We start from the raw sequence: 17,810 nt of genomic DNA, 5'->3' as shown, positions 1-17,810 counted from the left end.
TAGCACATTAAAATCCGACTCTGAGCGTAGGGCAAATATAATGCAAGGTCTATTCGATCGGTCAAATGTACTCGTCCTAAAATGCATGTCTACCACAATCTATTAATGATGTAAATACAGGGTGAAAAAAAAACATGTTTAACAATTTTTACGAGTTTTGACATATGTAAGTCAGTTTCCGAAATATGTTTCTTTTTATGTTATAATTAGAAAGACAACAAAACTTACCAGAAATGAAAGGTATACATTCAACACATAAACTCGATTCATTAAATTTGTACTTAAAATAAATGTTGCATGTAAGAATTTGATATAGACCCCATACGCACTCTAAACACGCGAAGTACTTTGGGTACATGCATTAGGAAGTCAGTAGTAATCCTGTTGGTATATACGCAGCCCACAGTTGGTGATTCTCACGATTTATCTTCATTTAACTATTCTGGAACTATGAAATATTTCACAAGACAATTACAAGGCATTAAAGTTACATGTAGAGATGAGTTTCTTTCGTTTTTAAATTTGAAAAAAAGCAGCGAAAATAATCATCATTTCAACCGAAAAAAAAATTTAAGATGAGCGATCATATTAAGATTCTTCATTATTTCGTAAATCTTTGACCTAATTAAGATGATAATACTTTTTTTGAAATATTGCCTCCAGAAACTCTTTTCTTTCAGAAGTCCAGATTGCTAACATAATGCAAATTACTGTGCGAAATACGAAGTATCAAACTATACTTCGATGTTAAAAAAGCTATTCATGAACCTCAACTGCAAAAATCTAAAACAGAGTGCTTTTATTATACTTTCGTGGTGATTCAATGGAGAAACGACTAGGACTCATTGGCACAAAACAAGGGGAAACTAGTTTTCATCGTCGAACAAAAAAATATAGAAAATACACATTTTGAAAGGTTTTCAATTTAATTTACCAATCGAATTAATTCTTACTAGAACCAAATGGTAAGGAACCTGCCATTTTTTTTCTACAAAAAAGGGTGGCTGGTCAAATGGGGGTGGTTTTTTTCTGTAGAAATGATTTGAATGGTTGAGCTTTTGCATGTTTTGTTTCTAATCTACATGTACATGCACAGATAATGTCTTTTTTTACAATTTTAAAGGGAGGGATCAAGACAAAATGTATTTTTTACAATTTTAAAGGGAGGGATCAAGACAAAATGTATTTTTGATTTGATCGGTTATTATTTTTTTCCTAGTTACAAAATGAAATTTTAAGTCCCTAAATCCAGGTAGTTGAAGGCATTAAGGAATTACCAAAAAAAAACCACACACATCATCGGTGAAATAGGTGACAACCTAGCCCTGACACCGTAATTTTACATAAATACATAAACAAATATAAGTAGAAGTTGACTTCGATCAAATAAATCTGTCTCAAATATAAGGAGTCTAACGTGACATATCCAGAAATTCAGAAATGGAATACCGACTGGCCCATACATTGTAGGGGATACACTGCAGTGATATTTATACTCAATAAACCCTTTCAAACACGAAAAAGCTAGGATCTGCCCTCGCACCCCAACCACAAACCCGATGATGTTTGAAAAAAAAATATATTAAGGACATACAAAATCAGCATTTCAAGAAAATAACTTTGTTTCAAGTGTACCGAGAACATCAGTCCATTACATGCTAACATTTATCAACGACCTTATGTAATAATAGACACACATGCATACCTACAGCCTCGAATACATTTACTAGATTTATTTCATAATTGACAACACTATATATACTTTTTAAGTTTTTCAAATCTGTCAGCCAATCAAATTCCCGTTTATATAGGATTTAAACCGTTCTAAAACGTAACTTATTAAAATGTGATAATTTGTAATTCTGATTCGAGTCTGGTGCATACTTCGTTGACGACAGTAAATTTTGATTTTATTCCATTCTTATCGAAAGATGCTACTTGACTGTGATTTTACGAAATTAAACTTGTTAATCAATATAACTATACATACTAGTACCCAGCATGTCTATTGTACACCGTTTATATATCAATAATTAACATTTGGGTTCATGTTGAGGTATTTTTTTCATGGGTAGGGATGGCAATTTTTCACCTAACTTGACTTGGAATAGTTCAAATATTTATTACTTGGGCTCATTTTGAAGCTAAAAAACTGTATAAATGAACCATATCACACAAAAGCTTCTTTAAACTACGGTTATCTGAATACATATCGTGTGATGTAGAAGTAAATTCTGAAATTCAGAAAATTCCCCTTTTTACGATTTTATAGTTGTTATCACCCTAAGAGGAAAGTCTAAGCGCCGGAATTTTTATCAGACATGTTGGAAACATCATTATCTTAATCATGAATGCCTAAAATATGAGTTTTACAATGTCAGTATGCTGTGAATGAGAATTCTATTTGATATTGAGACCAGTTTTCTAGGGGTAGGGGTAATATTTTAACATTTTTTGAAAATTCTTTCTTGAAAAGTAGTTTTTCGTGGTTTATTTATGTAAGAAATTAAATTATCTATCGAGTGATACCAAATTTGAGACGTTTTAGTTGAATAATAAATTGAAGAGTCGAATTTATGAGACTTTCGACCGAAAAATCGAAAATCCCATATTTTGCATTTTTTGATAAATTCTGACTACGAAAATCGCCAAAAATCATCAAAGAAACAACAGAAGTATAAATTGTCATAATACTAAACAGAAAATACCAAATAATCCATTTTTAACTAAAGCATAAATACTCTAGGGGTTTCGACATTGAAAATTATGTCAATTTAAGCGATTTTTCGGCGGGGTAGTGGTACATTTTTTCCATTTTACCCCATAACCCTAAGTGTTACCGCAACTTTCCTGGTACCACTGTAAAGCTGAGTCATTGGACTACACGATAATATCTATCTTTGTTTAGTTTGTTCACACATAATATCCCAGGAAGGCTTAGACTCTCAAACAATTGAGTCACAAAAATCCTGGCTTTTTGACCCAGTGGGTTACAAATATCGGCTTATAATGAAAAATAATCCAAGAATATGCTTTGGCGACAAATTGATTCGGTTATGGGAGGTATAAAGGTACCTAAAAATCACCATGAAGTTGATGAGTGGGGGGTGCACGGTGGACCCTCCCAGTCCATGGACTAAATCTTTTGACTTTGGATCAGTTAGATAACTTTATGCATGAAAAATGTAGCCTATTCAGCTGAACTAATAGAAAGAAAGGGTTTTGTTATACCTCGTGATTCCGTTTATCTCCGTTAGATGGCCTTAAGTTAATTCTCTTTTACGTATTTGGAATTCCTGATTTTCATGTAACATTTGCATTTAACTTACCTTATTGGAAAGACGAATTACAAGAGGTCCCAAGTTTATGTCAACAGTCAGTTTCATTTAAAACTGATCTTTTTTAATTACATCTGTTGAAACTTGAGCAGGGACTAAAATAAGATGCAGCTTTTTGGTCAGTTATACCTGTGATACTCGGATACCCTTGTTTTTAAAGTTGACAGATTTCTTCTACTACAGTCTTGGATATACAGTAATACAATAAACAACGAAGAGACCTCCCAGTACCTTGGAAGGTCAAGCTCACACCCATACATTTTTTGAATGTTTTACTCAAAGCTTTATAAAAGTGGAGTCTGTAATTCACCACGTTCAGAAACAAAACCAAAACTAATATTGATTGTGTTGGACACCAACACAGATTCCTATTGCCACAGGAGATCCCAAAATCAGTTTTTAAGGCTTAAGGAATTTGTTTATTTGTTTTGTTTTGTTTTTTGTTTTGTTTTTATTTTCTTTAAAAAAAATTCTCGACCTGCAGCCATCTTGGAATGGCGGCCATTTTTAAAATTTTAAATTTTGTTGATCGGAAGCTCTATTAAACCAAGTCTCTACATTTTTCTCTCTCCCTTTTTTATGATTTTTTCCGTTTTTAAACGGCGGCTAGGTTTAAAATTTCTGGTGGACCTGAGGTCCCCGAGGGAATTCACCAACCCAGTAGTCAGACTTGTCTGACCCCGAATAATATCGCATATTATCTACCATTTTTATGAAATTTTTGCAGTATTCCAAATTTAAAAATACGTAAAACGCCGACGCTTCATTCCTTGCATTGCATATGGTAGAACCTCTCGGTGATGGATTCGGCTTCCTCTTTCGATAGATTTGGTTATGAGTACTTCTTGTATACAACTAATATTTTGATTATGATCTTCCTACATATTTGATTTTAATGCTGCTGATGAGAGGTTACTCCTTGAAACACGTGTACAGCATATCGAAATTTACAATATATAAACATGGTATTTTTTGCATTCAAAATGTTTCAGTGAAATCATTAATAGAAAACAATAAGAACCTTTTACTGAATGCAGCTTTAAAATATTTAAAGAGAGCGATAATGAAACACATTGGAACTTACTCCAATACATAATCAAAAATGTATTTTGGTCTTTTATAGTCTATAGTTAAAGTAAAAAGTTACAAGAAATTCTTACAGAAATATAAAATGAAATGCAGCTAGATACACCCGCAGAGGTAGGACCCTGCATGACAGACGGGGAAAAATATAGACACACAATTCAAGCTGACTACATGCAGCTTTGAATTTTTAATATGTGTGAAGATATCACTCAATATTGTCCAACACTGGAACTATCTTGTAGGAAATCAATCTCTAAATAATATTCATGAGATGGAGGTACGTTCGACCAACCCGACTTAGATGATATAAACTGTGAAGCTACCTACATATCTATACATAATTTAATAGTGTATGGTCTGAGATAACCTCCGTGAACCCCACTAATTAACCACAACATGATACTCAGGAACCCTTATACCTTCCATTAAAAAATCATTTTATCGCCAAAAAATAAACTGAAGCATTTTTGTATTTCGTGGGCACTTTTTGTACTTCGTAGAGGAAAAAATCAATTGTTTCTGTTTTTTTTTTCATTCTTCTAACTTCTACTTAGTTCAAATCAAAGTACATTTTGTCACAAAGCCAAATATATTAGCTTTGCATTGGTACCAAAAATTAGTTGCAGTTAAAAAAATATGTACCCCTACCCCATCCAAAAAGCGCTTAAATTGACAGATTTTTTAGAGTAATTATGCTTCTGTAAAAAAATGGCTTATTTAGTATTTGCTATTTAGTATTATCATAATTAATATTTCTTGGGTTCTTTTGATGACTTGTGTCGATTTTCAAAGTCAGAATTGATCAAAAGTTGCAAAAAATGAGATTTTCGATTTTTTGGATTATTTATAACCTTCTAGGTATTTCTTACACCAGAGACGATGATTATCATTAATACAATGTACATATGTAATACTATCATATGCGTGGCGGACACAAATTTTTAATGCAGAGGAGCCTAGGGTGTCCCAAAATAATGTAAAAATGGGTACATGACAGAAATGACCGGGTTCACCGGAAATGTTAAAAAGTACATGAAGTCGGTAAACAGGAATTAGAAGCGCGACTGACCTGAATTCGCATTCCAGGATATGCGAACCGAATATCTAGTGGCTATGATTTATAGTTGCTAAGAAAAATGTTACAAAAATATTCTCACCGAAAATTGCCATTCACCATTTTATAAGCCATTTTGCCCGAGTTCAACCCGACCAAAATATACATCGTATTAATGGAGTTTATAATAGGTAAAGGTTCCCTTACACTATAACAAATTAAGCAAACGAACGTCTAACGGATTAAAAAAAAACAGAAAGGTCCGCTGTCAATTACCTATCAGATGAAGAGTTACTGTTTTGAACGTGCTAAAAACGAATATGAATCTAGTATAGCGCATTCAGTACGATTTTTAACGAACGAATTAAGAACGAACACGAAAGCAAAAACGGATATGTATACGCACCATAAACGATATAAACACATTGAAAACGGGTAGCTAACGAATGGAATGGACACATAGCGGAAGGATAACGAATCTAATCGATTTCATTGAATTTGGGAATAGAATGCATAAAAATCAGTACGTTAAATATGAGGCAATATAAAAGGAAGGAAACGGCACCACTGTTTTTTTCTTATAAAATGTGAATAATGTAATGGAAGTTGCAGGACCTTCAATGCACGTCGAAATCTTAAAAACGAATGGTTATCTATTACTAGTATACTGGATAGTTGTATGGTTTCCTGTCGTTTAAATTTGATATATTTTGTTGATAAATGTAAGAGCTTGTCTGATAACAAAGAGTCCTACTACATGTTGATTGCTTTACACGGCCCTTTAATTGACACGTCACAGCTTGTGTCTTTCCGTAAGCTTCTCTAAAGTGTTCTTATTGCATGTAGAACTCGATTGCGGGAATTTTAATTGATACTTTGGCTTTAATCTCTTACAATGATATTATCGTTACAACTCTGCCATATTAGACACTTAAATACATGTACATCAGTGTTAAAAAAAATCAGTAGTATATAATGACTGTGTATTATGTTTTCCTTCATATATTTGAAAAATGAAATGGCAAATCAAAGGGAATTGGCCATACTAACCAAACTTTAATTTGAAGTCAATTTATCATGAAGTTCGATTGTCTATTGCCGCTTTCAGTCTCACCAAAGTGGTAAAGCAGTAAGTAAGTTTCATTGCTTTCTTTTTTTCGTTCTGTTGATTTTTGAAATTCGTGATCTCCAATAATATCTTGAGAGATCTGCAGATAACCATAGTCAAAATCTGCTTTTATTTAAATTCTGTGGTTGCTTTCGATTTTTCAAATAAAAATACCAAAATACGTATCTTTTTGTATCGAGATTTGTAAATGGTTTACCTTGAACGAAAAAAGTCCCTTTCAGTTGTTTTAAGTGTTTTTATATCAAAATAAAGATACTGAAAGCAACCCATATATTTCTAAAATAAATTTCAAAGATGGAAACGAATGTTGACCGCACAGAAAGCGCTATGAAAAAACGTTTTGATAATTGCATAAGGCTCATTGAACGTTCTTTGGCGTTCGTTGCAACGTTCTCAAACGAATAACAGCGAATAAGAACGAATACAAAATGAATTGAATTCTAGACGAGCGTTCAACAAAGTTGCAGTTCGTTCCCAGTTCGTTGACTAATTCATGACTGATTGATTATTAGGGTTTAACGCCCGATCAGCAATATTTTAGCTATATTACCATCCAGAACCTCTGGGTTATTTTACACAAAAATCTGCTTTCTTGTTGTCAGTATATGTTTGCCGACACTTAAATTTACATGAATACAAAGTTCTTTTTGGTGGAATATTTGAAAAATATGGAATATTATAACAAAATGTTCAGGGTTGATATATTTACTTAAGGTTTAGTAGAGTTTGGAACAAAAAGAAAGTGACTGAGAATCAGCTGTTAGTCGATATCTATTCTATAGCTTTCACAACCCTGTTATGAACTACGTTGGTGTCTAGTTAGTAAAAATATGTCAGATGATATCGATTTCTAGATGGTGAGCATAACGATTAAATCTTGTTACAGCACAGTAAGAACTGGTTAAAACTTGAGTTTTATCCTCGCATCAAAACGGAACTACAAGACCATCAGTTCTAATAAACATTTTAAACAAAGCGCCAAGTTTACCACATATTAAAGGGAAATCAAGGAAGCGACGAAGAAACATCACTGAGGGACAAGAAATGAAATAGAATATCCGCGTCCAAATGTTTTACAGGATTCTTTATTTTTTTCTTTTCTGATTTCCAAATAAATATTGGTCCGGTTTTCCCATTTCCAAAAAACCGTGTCATCGCAGTCGGGAGACTTTATCGCATCACAAGGTAAGTGGGAATGTAAGGTTGTTTCATGCATAAACGTTAACCTTGAGTCTGATGCAAAATGCTTTCCTCCGTACATTCTGACAGGATTCCAAGTGTATTTTCATGCTAAACACTGATAGGACATTTATAAACTTTTGTATTACAAATGTATTGATGAAAAAGACACCTATATAAAGAAATTTTTCTCAAATTTTAATTCAGTTTACTTATTTTATTAACAATAATACTGTACTGATTTCATGCATTAAACCATGCCTAAGAGTAATTTCTAGTATATAAGATAAGGTACAAACTTTTTATTGCACACATAAAAGACATTAACTTTTTTCTGTAATTTTAAAAGATAGGAAAAGGTTTTTTAATGAGAATATGCATCCCCACAGCCGAATATTGACAGTTCTTTTTTTCTCTCAGTCAGATTCTCATTTTCCTTCATTTTCATCTGTGATTGTTTTTGTTTTTTTTTAACATGTGATTTTGTTCCCACCCAAACGAAGTAGTTACTCATTTGTAATTTATATAAATCGATTGAGTATCAATATTCGAATGAATATATTACTTAAAGATTATTTTACTTCTTATCGGATGTAAGGAATCGCGGTGTTCACCCTGGATGGAGAACCATCATTTTGGATGGGAAAGCATGTAGAATCAAGTACAGTCGATGAAATGCACACGGCGAGTTAAGGAGGGGTTCCCATAACATATGTGTTCTCTCGAAGTGGGCAGGGTGCTGTAAATCCCACAAGAATCGTCCAACCTGGAAATTTGTATGGGAAATACATTTATTTATTTGCAATCGATTGATACGAAGTTTGAAAAAAATCCTCTTACATAATGAACCGGTATATTTAAAAGGGGTCCGTCCCCTAACCGTCTTGTTTATTCTACCTGGCAATTGATACGCATTTTATCTACTTGTGTAACAATATCTTTGTATTGCATGTATTACATAAATTGCATCCAAGTAAAATTCACTTCACGGAAATGTTGATGAAGGGTTGGCTAGGAATATTTCTATTTTTTATATGTCGTTCAGGTATTATATGATCATGTAAATCTTGCGAATTCTAGTTTATTTCCCATTTTCATCACCCACATGCACCACTAATTAAATCTTATCCAATAAATACATGTATGGTCACTATATGGTTTTATCAGCCTTCAGTCAATTAACATCAAGTGATTTACTGATACATTTAGACAGTAATATATATTGTAACAAGAGGCAAACATTATACATATTTTTATCCGAATATACAATACTGATTTATATACATGTAGATGTATCATGACTGATTCACTCAAATAATTAAATTGTAGAAGTCTGCCGTCTCAGAACTATGCAAATATCGAAACTGGTAGATAACGAGGTGTGGAAAGAAAAAAATGCAAAATAATCATTATGTAAGAATAAATAAATAGGCGATGATTTTTTTTTTACTTTTAAAGGTAAGCCGATAATTTTACAAAGTAACGAATAACTGTATCGCTTTGATTCCACACGATGACCCAACAATAACGAGTGATTATGATAAGTTGTGTAATGTTCATGTTTACTACACACTTTCATTATGATAAGTTGTGTAATGTTCATGTTTACTACACACTTTCGTGACAGTGGAATTGACCCCGAAGAAAATGCCACCATACCGTGTTTACAGAGCAGTATTAAAGAACATATTATTTCTGTTATCAGGTAACGAATAACTGTATCGCTTTGATTCCACACGATGACCCAACAATAACATGTGTGATTAAAAGTTGTGTAAAGACTAAAGTTCATGTTTACTACACACTTTCATGACAGTGAAATTGACCCCGGAAGGAAATGCCACCATACCGTGTTTACAGAGCGGTATTAAAGAACATATTATTTCTTTTATCAGTGCTATCTGTGGTTTGGATTGTATTTCTTAAATACATTTATAGTTCAAGTGGTAAAATGGTGATTCCGCTCAGCTGGAAGATATCACATAGTTGTGATGTTCGTCAACTTGATGTACACAAATGGGATGTTGATTTTCGTAAAATGGTGAGTGAAACGAGTCCAATTGTTTATAATGTGTCGACCCGTTCTTGTAAAGGACACTTCTTTTCTGATTTTTATTCTAACATTAAAAAATTGTTGAATACTAAATTAGTCCAGGAATCACCGTGCTTGGACGTGTATTTGCAGAATGCTGACAATCAAGCTAATCACGATAATCGCAAACATGATCGAGATCATATAATCTCAGAACACAAATCGGATGGTCCTGTAATATTGACAGCTGCATCCAGTGATCATTATCACGAAAGCCAAGCGTTATTCGAATCAATACACAAGACTTTAACGCCATTATACAGAGATGTAAAAATTATTTTCTATGACATTGGTCTAACAGCTCACCAACATGCCGTAATGAAAAAATATTGCAGATGCGAAGTCCGGAAATTCCCATTCTCCGACTTCGAACCACATATACGGGAATTGAGGGGCTACGCGTGGAAACCACTCATGATTTTAGAAGTTCTGAAGGAACACGACTTCGTAATGTATTTAGACGCATGCATAAGGTTTTCTGGTTTTTGGATAAAAAATAGGCTAGACAAAATAATGCAGAGAACGAAAAAAACTGGAATCCAGCTTCAAAAAAGTCCGCGATGGATTGTGTCAAATCAAACCAAACTAGACACGTTCATATTCCTTGAGGAGGAAGAATGTATGTTCTCATATCCTGAACTTGAAAGTGGATTGATTGTACTGTACAGAAATTCTTTCCTAATGAATGCAATTATAAGACCGTGGGTCGCTTGTGCTCTAACTGAGAACTGCATGTCTAACCCATTCCCCCAGTTTTTAAAGCCATGTTCAAAAGATGTTTATAAAATGATACTCTGGGCAAGGTGCCATAGATTTGACCAGTCTGTACTTAATATTATTTTGATACGGATATTCAACCGGTACAGAAAACTTATAGAATTTGACGGATATAGAACGTTTAAAATTTTGAGAGGGGACAAAGCGAACTATTTCCCCGAATAGTTCCATGCAATAAATACAATGATGTGCGGAACTGTATTTTTATTTTGTTTTGTTGTTTTTGTTTTTATTTATTATGGAATGCCTAGATCTTTACAAGATGGGTTTTGGCATTACATCTCTTCCCTTGTGCTCGATTTTGTTTATTAGGGATCTCATATTTAATTTTATGGGGGTAGTAGAATCAAATTTGAAATATGACAGGCTTGAAATTTTCAAGAAATTAAAAGGTAGGACAGGCCATGAGAAAAAATAAAAAAGGCAGCATCTATTAATGTCCTGATACTTTTTGTTTATATTCCAAACAAATTAGCGCTGCAGAAAAAAGGCAGGACTTTAATTTTCTGAAAATAAAAAGGCAGGATAAAAAATTTGATCTTAGCTCCAACCCCATAAAAGTCAAATGGTTGCTCCTTTACCATTGTTTGAAAATCACTGCAGCGGGGGGCCACCTTAAGTCTGACAATGACCACATTTTGGAATATCCGAATCTGCCACAGAAAAAATAGCCATGTACCCACAATACCAGAAGAATAACTAAACCAAATCCCGAATCACATTGCGTCCCTGTGCAGTGTCTGGTTTACATGGGAAGTTACAGAGACTGCTACTTGTACTAAACATGCCTACTGTATTACTACTTGTCTGGTTTACGTGGGAAGGTACAGAGACTGCTACATGTACCATACATGCCTACTGTAATACTACTTGTCTGGTGTACGTGGGAAGGTACAAAGACTGCTACATGTACCATACATGCCTACTGTAATACTAGTAGTCGTGTACGTAGGAAGGTACAGAGGATGCTACATGTACAAAACATGCCTACTGTAATACTAGTAGTCTGGTTTACGTGGGAAGGTACAGGGACTGCTACATGTACCATACATGCCTACTGTAATACTAGTAGTCTGGTTTACGTGGGAAGGTACAGAGATTGCTACATGTACTAAACATGCCTTCTGTAATACTACTAGTCTTATGATCTATAGAAGATTCTACTTCATTATTGACAAAAGACAGACAAAAACATTAAAGACTTAAAGCAGTAAATCAGTATGAAAATCCACAAGTAAAAGTAAGATACAATGATTACGTTCGAGTTGTCATAATCATAACCCGGGGGTATGGGGGCAAAGACTAATAATGAAAACAGACAAGACCCTATCAATAAAAAAATAACCAAAAGAATACACATATAAACTAAAGAATAATTGAGATTCGGACTCAACGAAATACACAAGGTGCATGCGTAGGGTAAACACCCACCAAGTTGCTCATACATGTACATGTATGTTAAATCCTGGTCAAAACGAAACTCTGTCGTTGTTAACAAAGTACTAATAGTGCCAGGGTATGATTTAAAGTACTTAAGTGTAGACAGCATGTTGTCATTTTTTGGGTTGCGTAAAAACAGCATGCTGATTTATTTGGGTTTTGGTTTAGACAGCATGCCGACTTTTTTCGGGTTTGGGATTAGACAGCGCGCTGACTTATTTGGGTTGGGTTTAGAAGCATGTTGACTTATTTGGGTTTGGGTTTAGACAGCATGCCGACTTATTTGGGTTTGGGTTTAGACAGCATGCTGACTTATTTGGGTTTGGGTTTAGACAGCATGCTGACTTACTTGGGTTGGATTTGGGTTTAGTCAGCATACTTACTTATTTTGGGTTTAGGTTTGGGTTGAGACAGCATACTTACTTATTTTGGGTTTAGGTTTGGGTTGAGACAGCATACTTACTTAATTTGGTTTGGGTTTAGACAGCATGCTGACTTATTTGGGTTTGGGTTTAGACAGCATGCTGACTTACTTGGGTTTGGATTTGGGTTTAGTCAGCATACTTACTTATTTTGGGTTTAGGTTTAGACAGCATACTTAATTGGGTTTGGGTTTAGACAGCATGCTGACTTATTTGGGTTTTGATTTAGACAGCATACTTTCTTATTTGGGTTTGGGTTGGTTTTAGACATGCTGACTTATGTGGGTTTAGGTTAAGAAAGCATGCGGACTTATTTAGTATAGGATTTAGACATATTATGGTTTATCAAGATTCTGTTTTGTTAGGCTCTTGTAAGATAGAATATGGGTTAACTCAAATGGCCCGGTTTTCACTGTTTTCTGGTTTCAATGTAGTGTTACGAAAATTTATACACTTCCTTCTTAAATCACATGACGGGAGTGATATGCATGTATAAATGTAACCATCGAAGAACACTGTATATCAAAATACAAAATAAAACCCAAAAATCTAAAGACAAAAAATACATGTACGTACAAGTAGAAACACAAATAATATAACAAGTGCATGTAAACTTACTTAACATTTGCAATGTAAATATCACAGTCTACAGCTGCTTATTATAACAACATTTACTCATGTATTTTTACATTACATTAGCCATAACAACAGTTTTAACGAACTCGTGCTCCTCTACAAAATCGGCACAAATAATGTTAATAGAAATGTGGGGTTTTTGCTTTACCCAGCTGGCAATGGTATTAGTGGTTGGTGTAACATACTCGTGAAGATCTTTATATCGATCCATTCTTGCTGCATAATCGTCGTCGGCATGAGGTGTCAAAATTCCTTGCCACACAACCAAAGCATCTTTTCTATACAACCCCGCATAATGGTCCATCAAGTTCGTCACAACAGAATCTTCGTCGGTTGTATAAGGCCACAGAATATCAATATCATCACGTGACCATATAGTATCGAGTTGTCGACAATATCTTGCGTTTTTGTACAAGATTAGAACCCGACCATCTATATCCCAAAGTTCTTGAAGTGTCATTCTGTACGGATTAAGTCCCTTTTCTTCACATTTTTGCTTGCTAACCATCATTCCTTTGAAGATGTCATTCATTTCCACGCAAAGAACCATGTGGTCATTTTTCTGCATTTCATATACATGATTAAAATCAAGGATGACTATTTCCTTTGGATTCTCTTCTAGGAATGTTCGTATACCTGACAGGTAAAATCCCACAGGTTTTCTACTAAATAAACCATGAACAAATCGAACATCCCCTGATCCATACTTTATGATTCTTAGGTCCATGTATCTAATGCCAAATTTGAGCTGCTCACTAAAGTCTAAGTGTTGTGTTTTAAACCATTTTTCTAATTTATCATTTGAAATTTGTAAGTAAGAAGAAAAGTCATCAGCTTTTCCACCCTGAGTATCTAGGTCGAATGTTGCTGAGTCATGACTACCTGTAACCCATAGAACATTTAAAGTTATTATAATATATATGAAAATAAAATCCTCAGCATCAAACTTACAAAAAGGCTTAAAAATGAAAACAAACAAAAACATAAAAAAAACCAGAAGCTGAATTCAGGTCTTTGTCATATGACACCCCTTTCTTACCCCCATCTCACTTCCTGTTATCTAACAAATGGCACTTTAATGCTTGTTTAATGCATACACAGTCTTAATTTTTGATTTTACTCAAAAACTCCTTTCTGTATCATCCGAAGAAGAAAAAAAATAAAGTTTTATGTATTATACTCGAGATGTATGCATGACAAATACACTTATACAAAAAGGGGAAGGTTTAACTTACTGTTTCATATTCTGGTACATACCTGGAATAACAAGACGATACAACTGGGTTGACTTCGTCACTTCATTTGGAAGGTTCTCCATCCATCTACTCAGGTCACCGATAATTTTATCACCCATTTTGTTGTGTGCTCTCTGTCATTAAAAACCAAATGTGTAGAAAATAATACGCTTCTTTATTTTATAGTACATACATATATATATATATATATATACAACGTCTCAGAATGCGACGACTCTATTTGCTACACTGGTCCATCGGATCAAATTGATACAGGGAAGATATATAAACGTATAGAAGGGTCTGAAAAATTCCCAACGATGTTAGAACTGTCAAATTTGCGATGCAAATTTTTGGTCGTTCCCTCCGCGGGACTCGAACTTGTACTGCTGTGACATCTATGGCAACACTGCCTGCACAAAGTCCAGCGCCCTAGACCACTCGGCCAGCTAGGCTATATGAAATATAGTTTTCGCTGGCCGGGTCATTCCTCCTCGTAGATTAATCTAGGGCTGTAATTTAGTACACGATGTATGGTGGTACGGGACAGTTCATTTAGATGTTAATATGTAGGATAGAGGATCAAATTAATTATGCATGTCACAACAAATTAATATTATACAACGTCTCAGAATGCGACGACTCTATTTGCTACACTGGTCCATCGGATCAAATTGATACAGGGAAGATATATAAACGTATAGAAAGGTCTGAAAAATTCCCAACGATGTTAGAACTGTCAAATTTGCGATGCAAATTTTTGGTCGTTCCCTCCGCGGGACTCAAACTCGTACTGCTGTGACATATATACATTCATACTGACCATTTACCACTAGACTAAGTATTAACATTTAAATTCAATCAGACAGAGAATATGTGTAAATGTATGTACCTAATTTCATAGGCTTGTGTAATCTAAAAAGAAACAGCCTCATGTCGAAGCTGGTATGCTACTAGATACATTTGTATCGTATCGCAGTTGCATGAAGCTTTCCTATCATCAGATGCGTATCCAAGGAAAGGTGTGGAAACCACCCCCACCCCTCCCCAAAAAGGTTTGTATGGAATCTTGTTTTATTACAAATGTAGTTGCCTCGTTTCGCTCGGGTTTCAGTTGAATTTTACACCATCCCTACCATGAAATTCTAAACCCGTCCCTTATTATAGCGAAAAGGAATTTGGAAGTACAATTGCAGTATTAGAGCTTTAAGTTGGCACTGGCTGACAAGTTTCGTCCCTGTGGGGTTGTTATCTTTTTAACCGATCTCGGCCAAAACAAAAACAAACAACATATCTAGAAAATGTAAAAATACATTGGGTTATATCAGTTAATCCGATAACTAAAACTAAATTGTCGCGGCCGCTGAATAAGAGAAAAAACGAAGGGACAATTCCAAATATAAAACAACTATAGGCTCTCCGACGTAGCATAAAGTCCACGCTATACATAAAAATTACATGGATGTCAGAAAGATCCAAAAATATATACTACTAAGAGCAACATTTATATGAAAAATCAATGTATGTTTGTATACACATATCAGGTAAAAGATATGTATAGGTTAACTCTTACCTGAAACAAATCAGACAAGGAAGTAAATTCAAACAAAATGGCTAGTAGACACATTAGACACAACGTTGATAGAAAGAATGGGCATCTCAAGCTACAGCACAATTGTCTCCAACTACACATCACAAACCGGATATAGTTTAATTATTTCAACATACATCCGGTTGTGTGCTAAATATGTGACTTAGAACTTGCCATTGATTTCGATTTTATTTTGTTTCAATGTTTGTTGTGTTATGTTTTATTTTTACTACACACATTTAATAGTTCAACAATTACTTTTACAAAAATTAATATGACTGTAAAACTGAGTACTATACTTTGCAACATAATAATTCCTGGATATTTTGTGGGATTAGTTTCTTATATTTGCATGGTTTGAAAATATGTTTATATTTTTTAATTTAATTGATGAGTCAATTTCATTTAGACTCCGTGAATAAAGTTCGGTGGGAGTAATAAAGGAATCACTCTGTCTGTCTGTTCATTTGTGCATATTCGTGTCCGGGCCACAATGTCTTTGTTCTTCGACATAGACATACCATATTTGACATATACGTGTATCACCATGAGACAATATGTCGCGTACATTTGTGTCTTTTTTATTACCTTGACCCTTGACAACCAGGTTAAAATGATTTTTCTTGAACATGGTTTCGTGTCCGGGCCAAAACTTCTTTGTTCTTCGACATAGCCTTACTATATTTGGCACATGGAAATAACCCCATGAGACAATTTGTAGCGTCCATTCATGACCTTTATATTACCTTGACCCTGACCTCAATGTCAAAGTGATTCGTGCTTTGGTACACATCTTTTCGGCTCCTGCGTATGGTGCGTTCATATCACAACTCATACGTTATGCTAGAGCTTGCCGAAACTACGCAGACTTTTTGTATCGCGCTAGAACTCTAACAAATAGGCTTCTGGAACAAGGTTATGTTGCTACAAGATTGAAGTCATCACTACAAACGTTTTATGGTCGTTATCATAAACTCGTGGATCGTTATGGTGTATCCATCAGCATCATGAGAACTGATTTATTCAACGGGTCATAGTTTTCCTTCCCTCGTTTGTCTACCCCGGACTTGACTTTTTATGAGCAACTCGGCGGGTGTTTCTAGAAAAGCAGAGGACGCTTACCCTACCGGTGCACCTGGTCCATGCTCCCAGTTTTTAGAGGAGTCCGAGTTGCTCATTTACTTTTGTTACTTTGTATGTATGATTTTAGTTACTTTATGTTCTTTGTTGTGTATGTCTGTTTTCCATGTCTGGTCTTTGTCCCTGGATTACATTCTTTTGATTACCGCTATAACCTTGGTTCCCTTAAATACTCTTTTTCATTTAAGTACTGGGCAAAACCGTGAAAAAGGGAATCAAAGATAATCTACATATATACACAATGAAGACAACAAAATAAAATATAATTACATAAGAAAACAGAAAAATAAATTAAAGAACACATGCAAGGCATTATTGTAAAATTAAAATAGTCCGGAAATACAGATATAACAACTTTGTGCACCAATATATAATTTTGGTAATTTTATTGAACAGAGAATGATTTTTTTCATTTAAGTACCAGTCCATATATGATTCAGAAAAATTTACAAATGGTAAAGTGATTCGTGGTGTACACAAAAAACCTACTAAACAATGTTTTTTCAGTCTATATGTGCTGATAATCATTTCTGTACTCAGATCTGCACTGTTTAGAAAATCTTTCATTCATCTCCCTCTATACCCAACCAAATGCAACAATACGAAGAACGATAACTCTTGCAAAATACCAAGTTCATCTACATGATTTTTATCTCAAAAGCGCAACAACGAAATGAAAAACTGAGACTGG

The 17,810-nt window shown here is 34.4% G+C and overlaps 2 protein-coding genes across 2 annotated transcripts; one reads left to right on the top strand and one right to left on the bottom strand.

Annotated features, from left to right (window-relative positions):
- The first annotated feature begins 9,246 nt into the window (after window positions 1–9,246).
- On the top strand, window positions 9,247–10,856 carry LOC148618065 (uncharacterized). Its single transcript, XM_088585916.1, has one exon. The coding sequence runs from the start codon at window positions 9,624–9,626 to the stop codon at window positions 10,818–10,820; it is 1,197 nt and encodes a 398-aa protein (XP_088442042.1). The 5' UTR covers window positions 9,247–9,623; the 3' UTR covers window positions 10,821–10,856.
- Window positions 10,857–13,067: 2,211 nt separating this feature from the next.
- Window positions 13,068–16,106, bottom strand: LOC148618064 (PI-PLC X domain-containing protein 3-like). The gene is made up of 3 exons (XM_088585917.1): window positions 15,962–16,106; window positions 14,411–14,522; window positions 13,068–14,035 (listed from the first exon to the last, which is right to left on the bottom strand). Exons 1-3 carry the CDS (start codon window positions 16,079–16,081, stop codon window positions 13,203–13,205), a joined length of 1,065 nt encoding a protein of 354 aa, XP_088442043.1. The 5' UTR covers window positions 16,082–16,106; the 3' UTR covers window positions 13,068–13,202.
- Window positions 16,107–17,810: the final 1,704 nt, after the last annotated feature.

The sequence above is a fragment of the Perna viridis genome, chromosome 5, assembly GCF_037379345.1.
Source record: "Perna viridis isolate PV_CMFRI_1.1 ecotype Kerala chromosome 5, ASM3737934v1, whole genome shotgun sequence".
NCBI lineage: Eukaryota > Metazoa > Mollusca > Bivalvia > Mytilida > Mytilidae > Perna > Perna viridis.
This window is presented reverse-complemented; position numbering and strand designations above follow the sequence as displayed.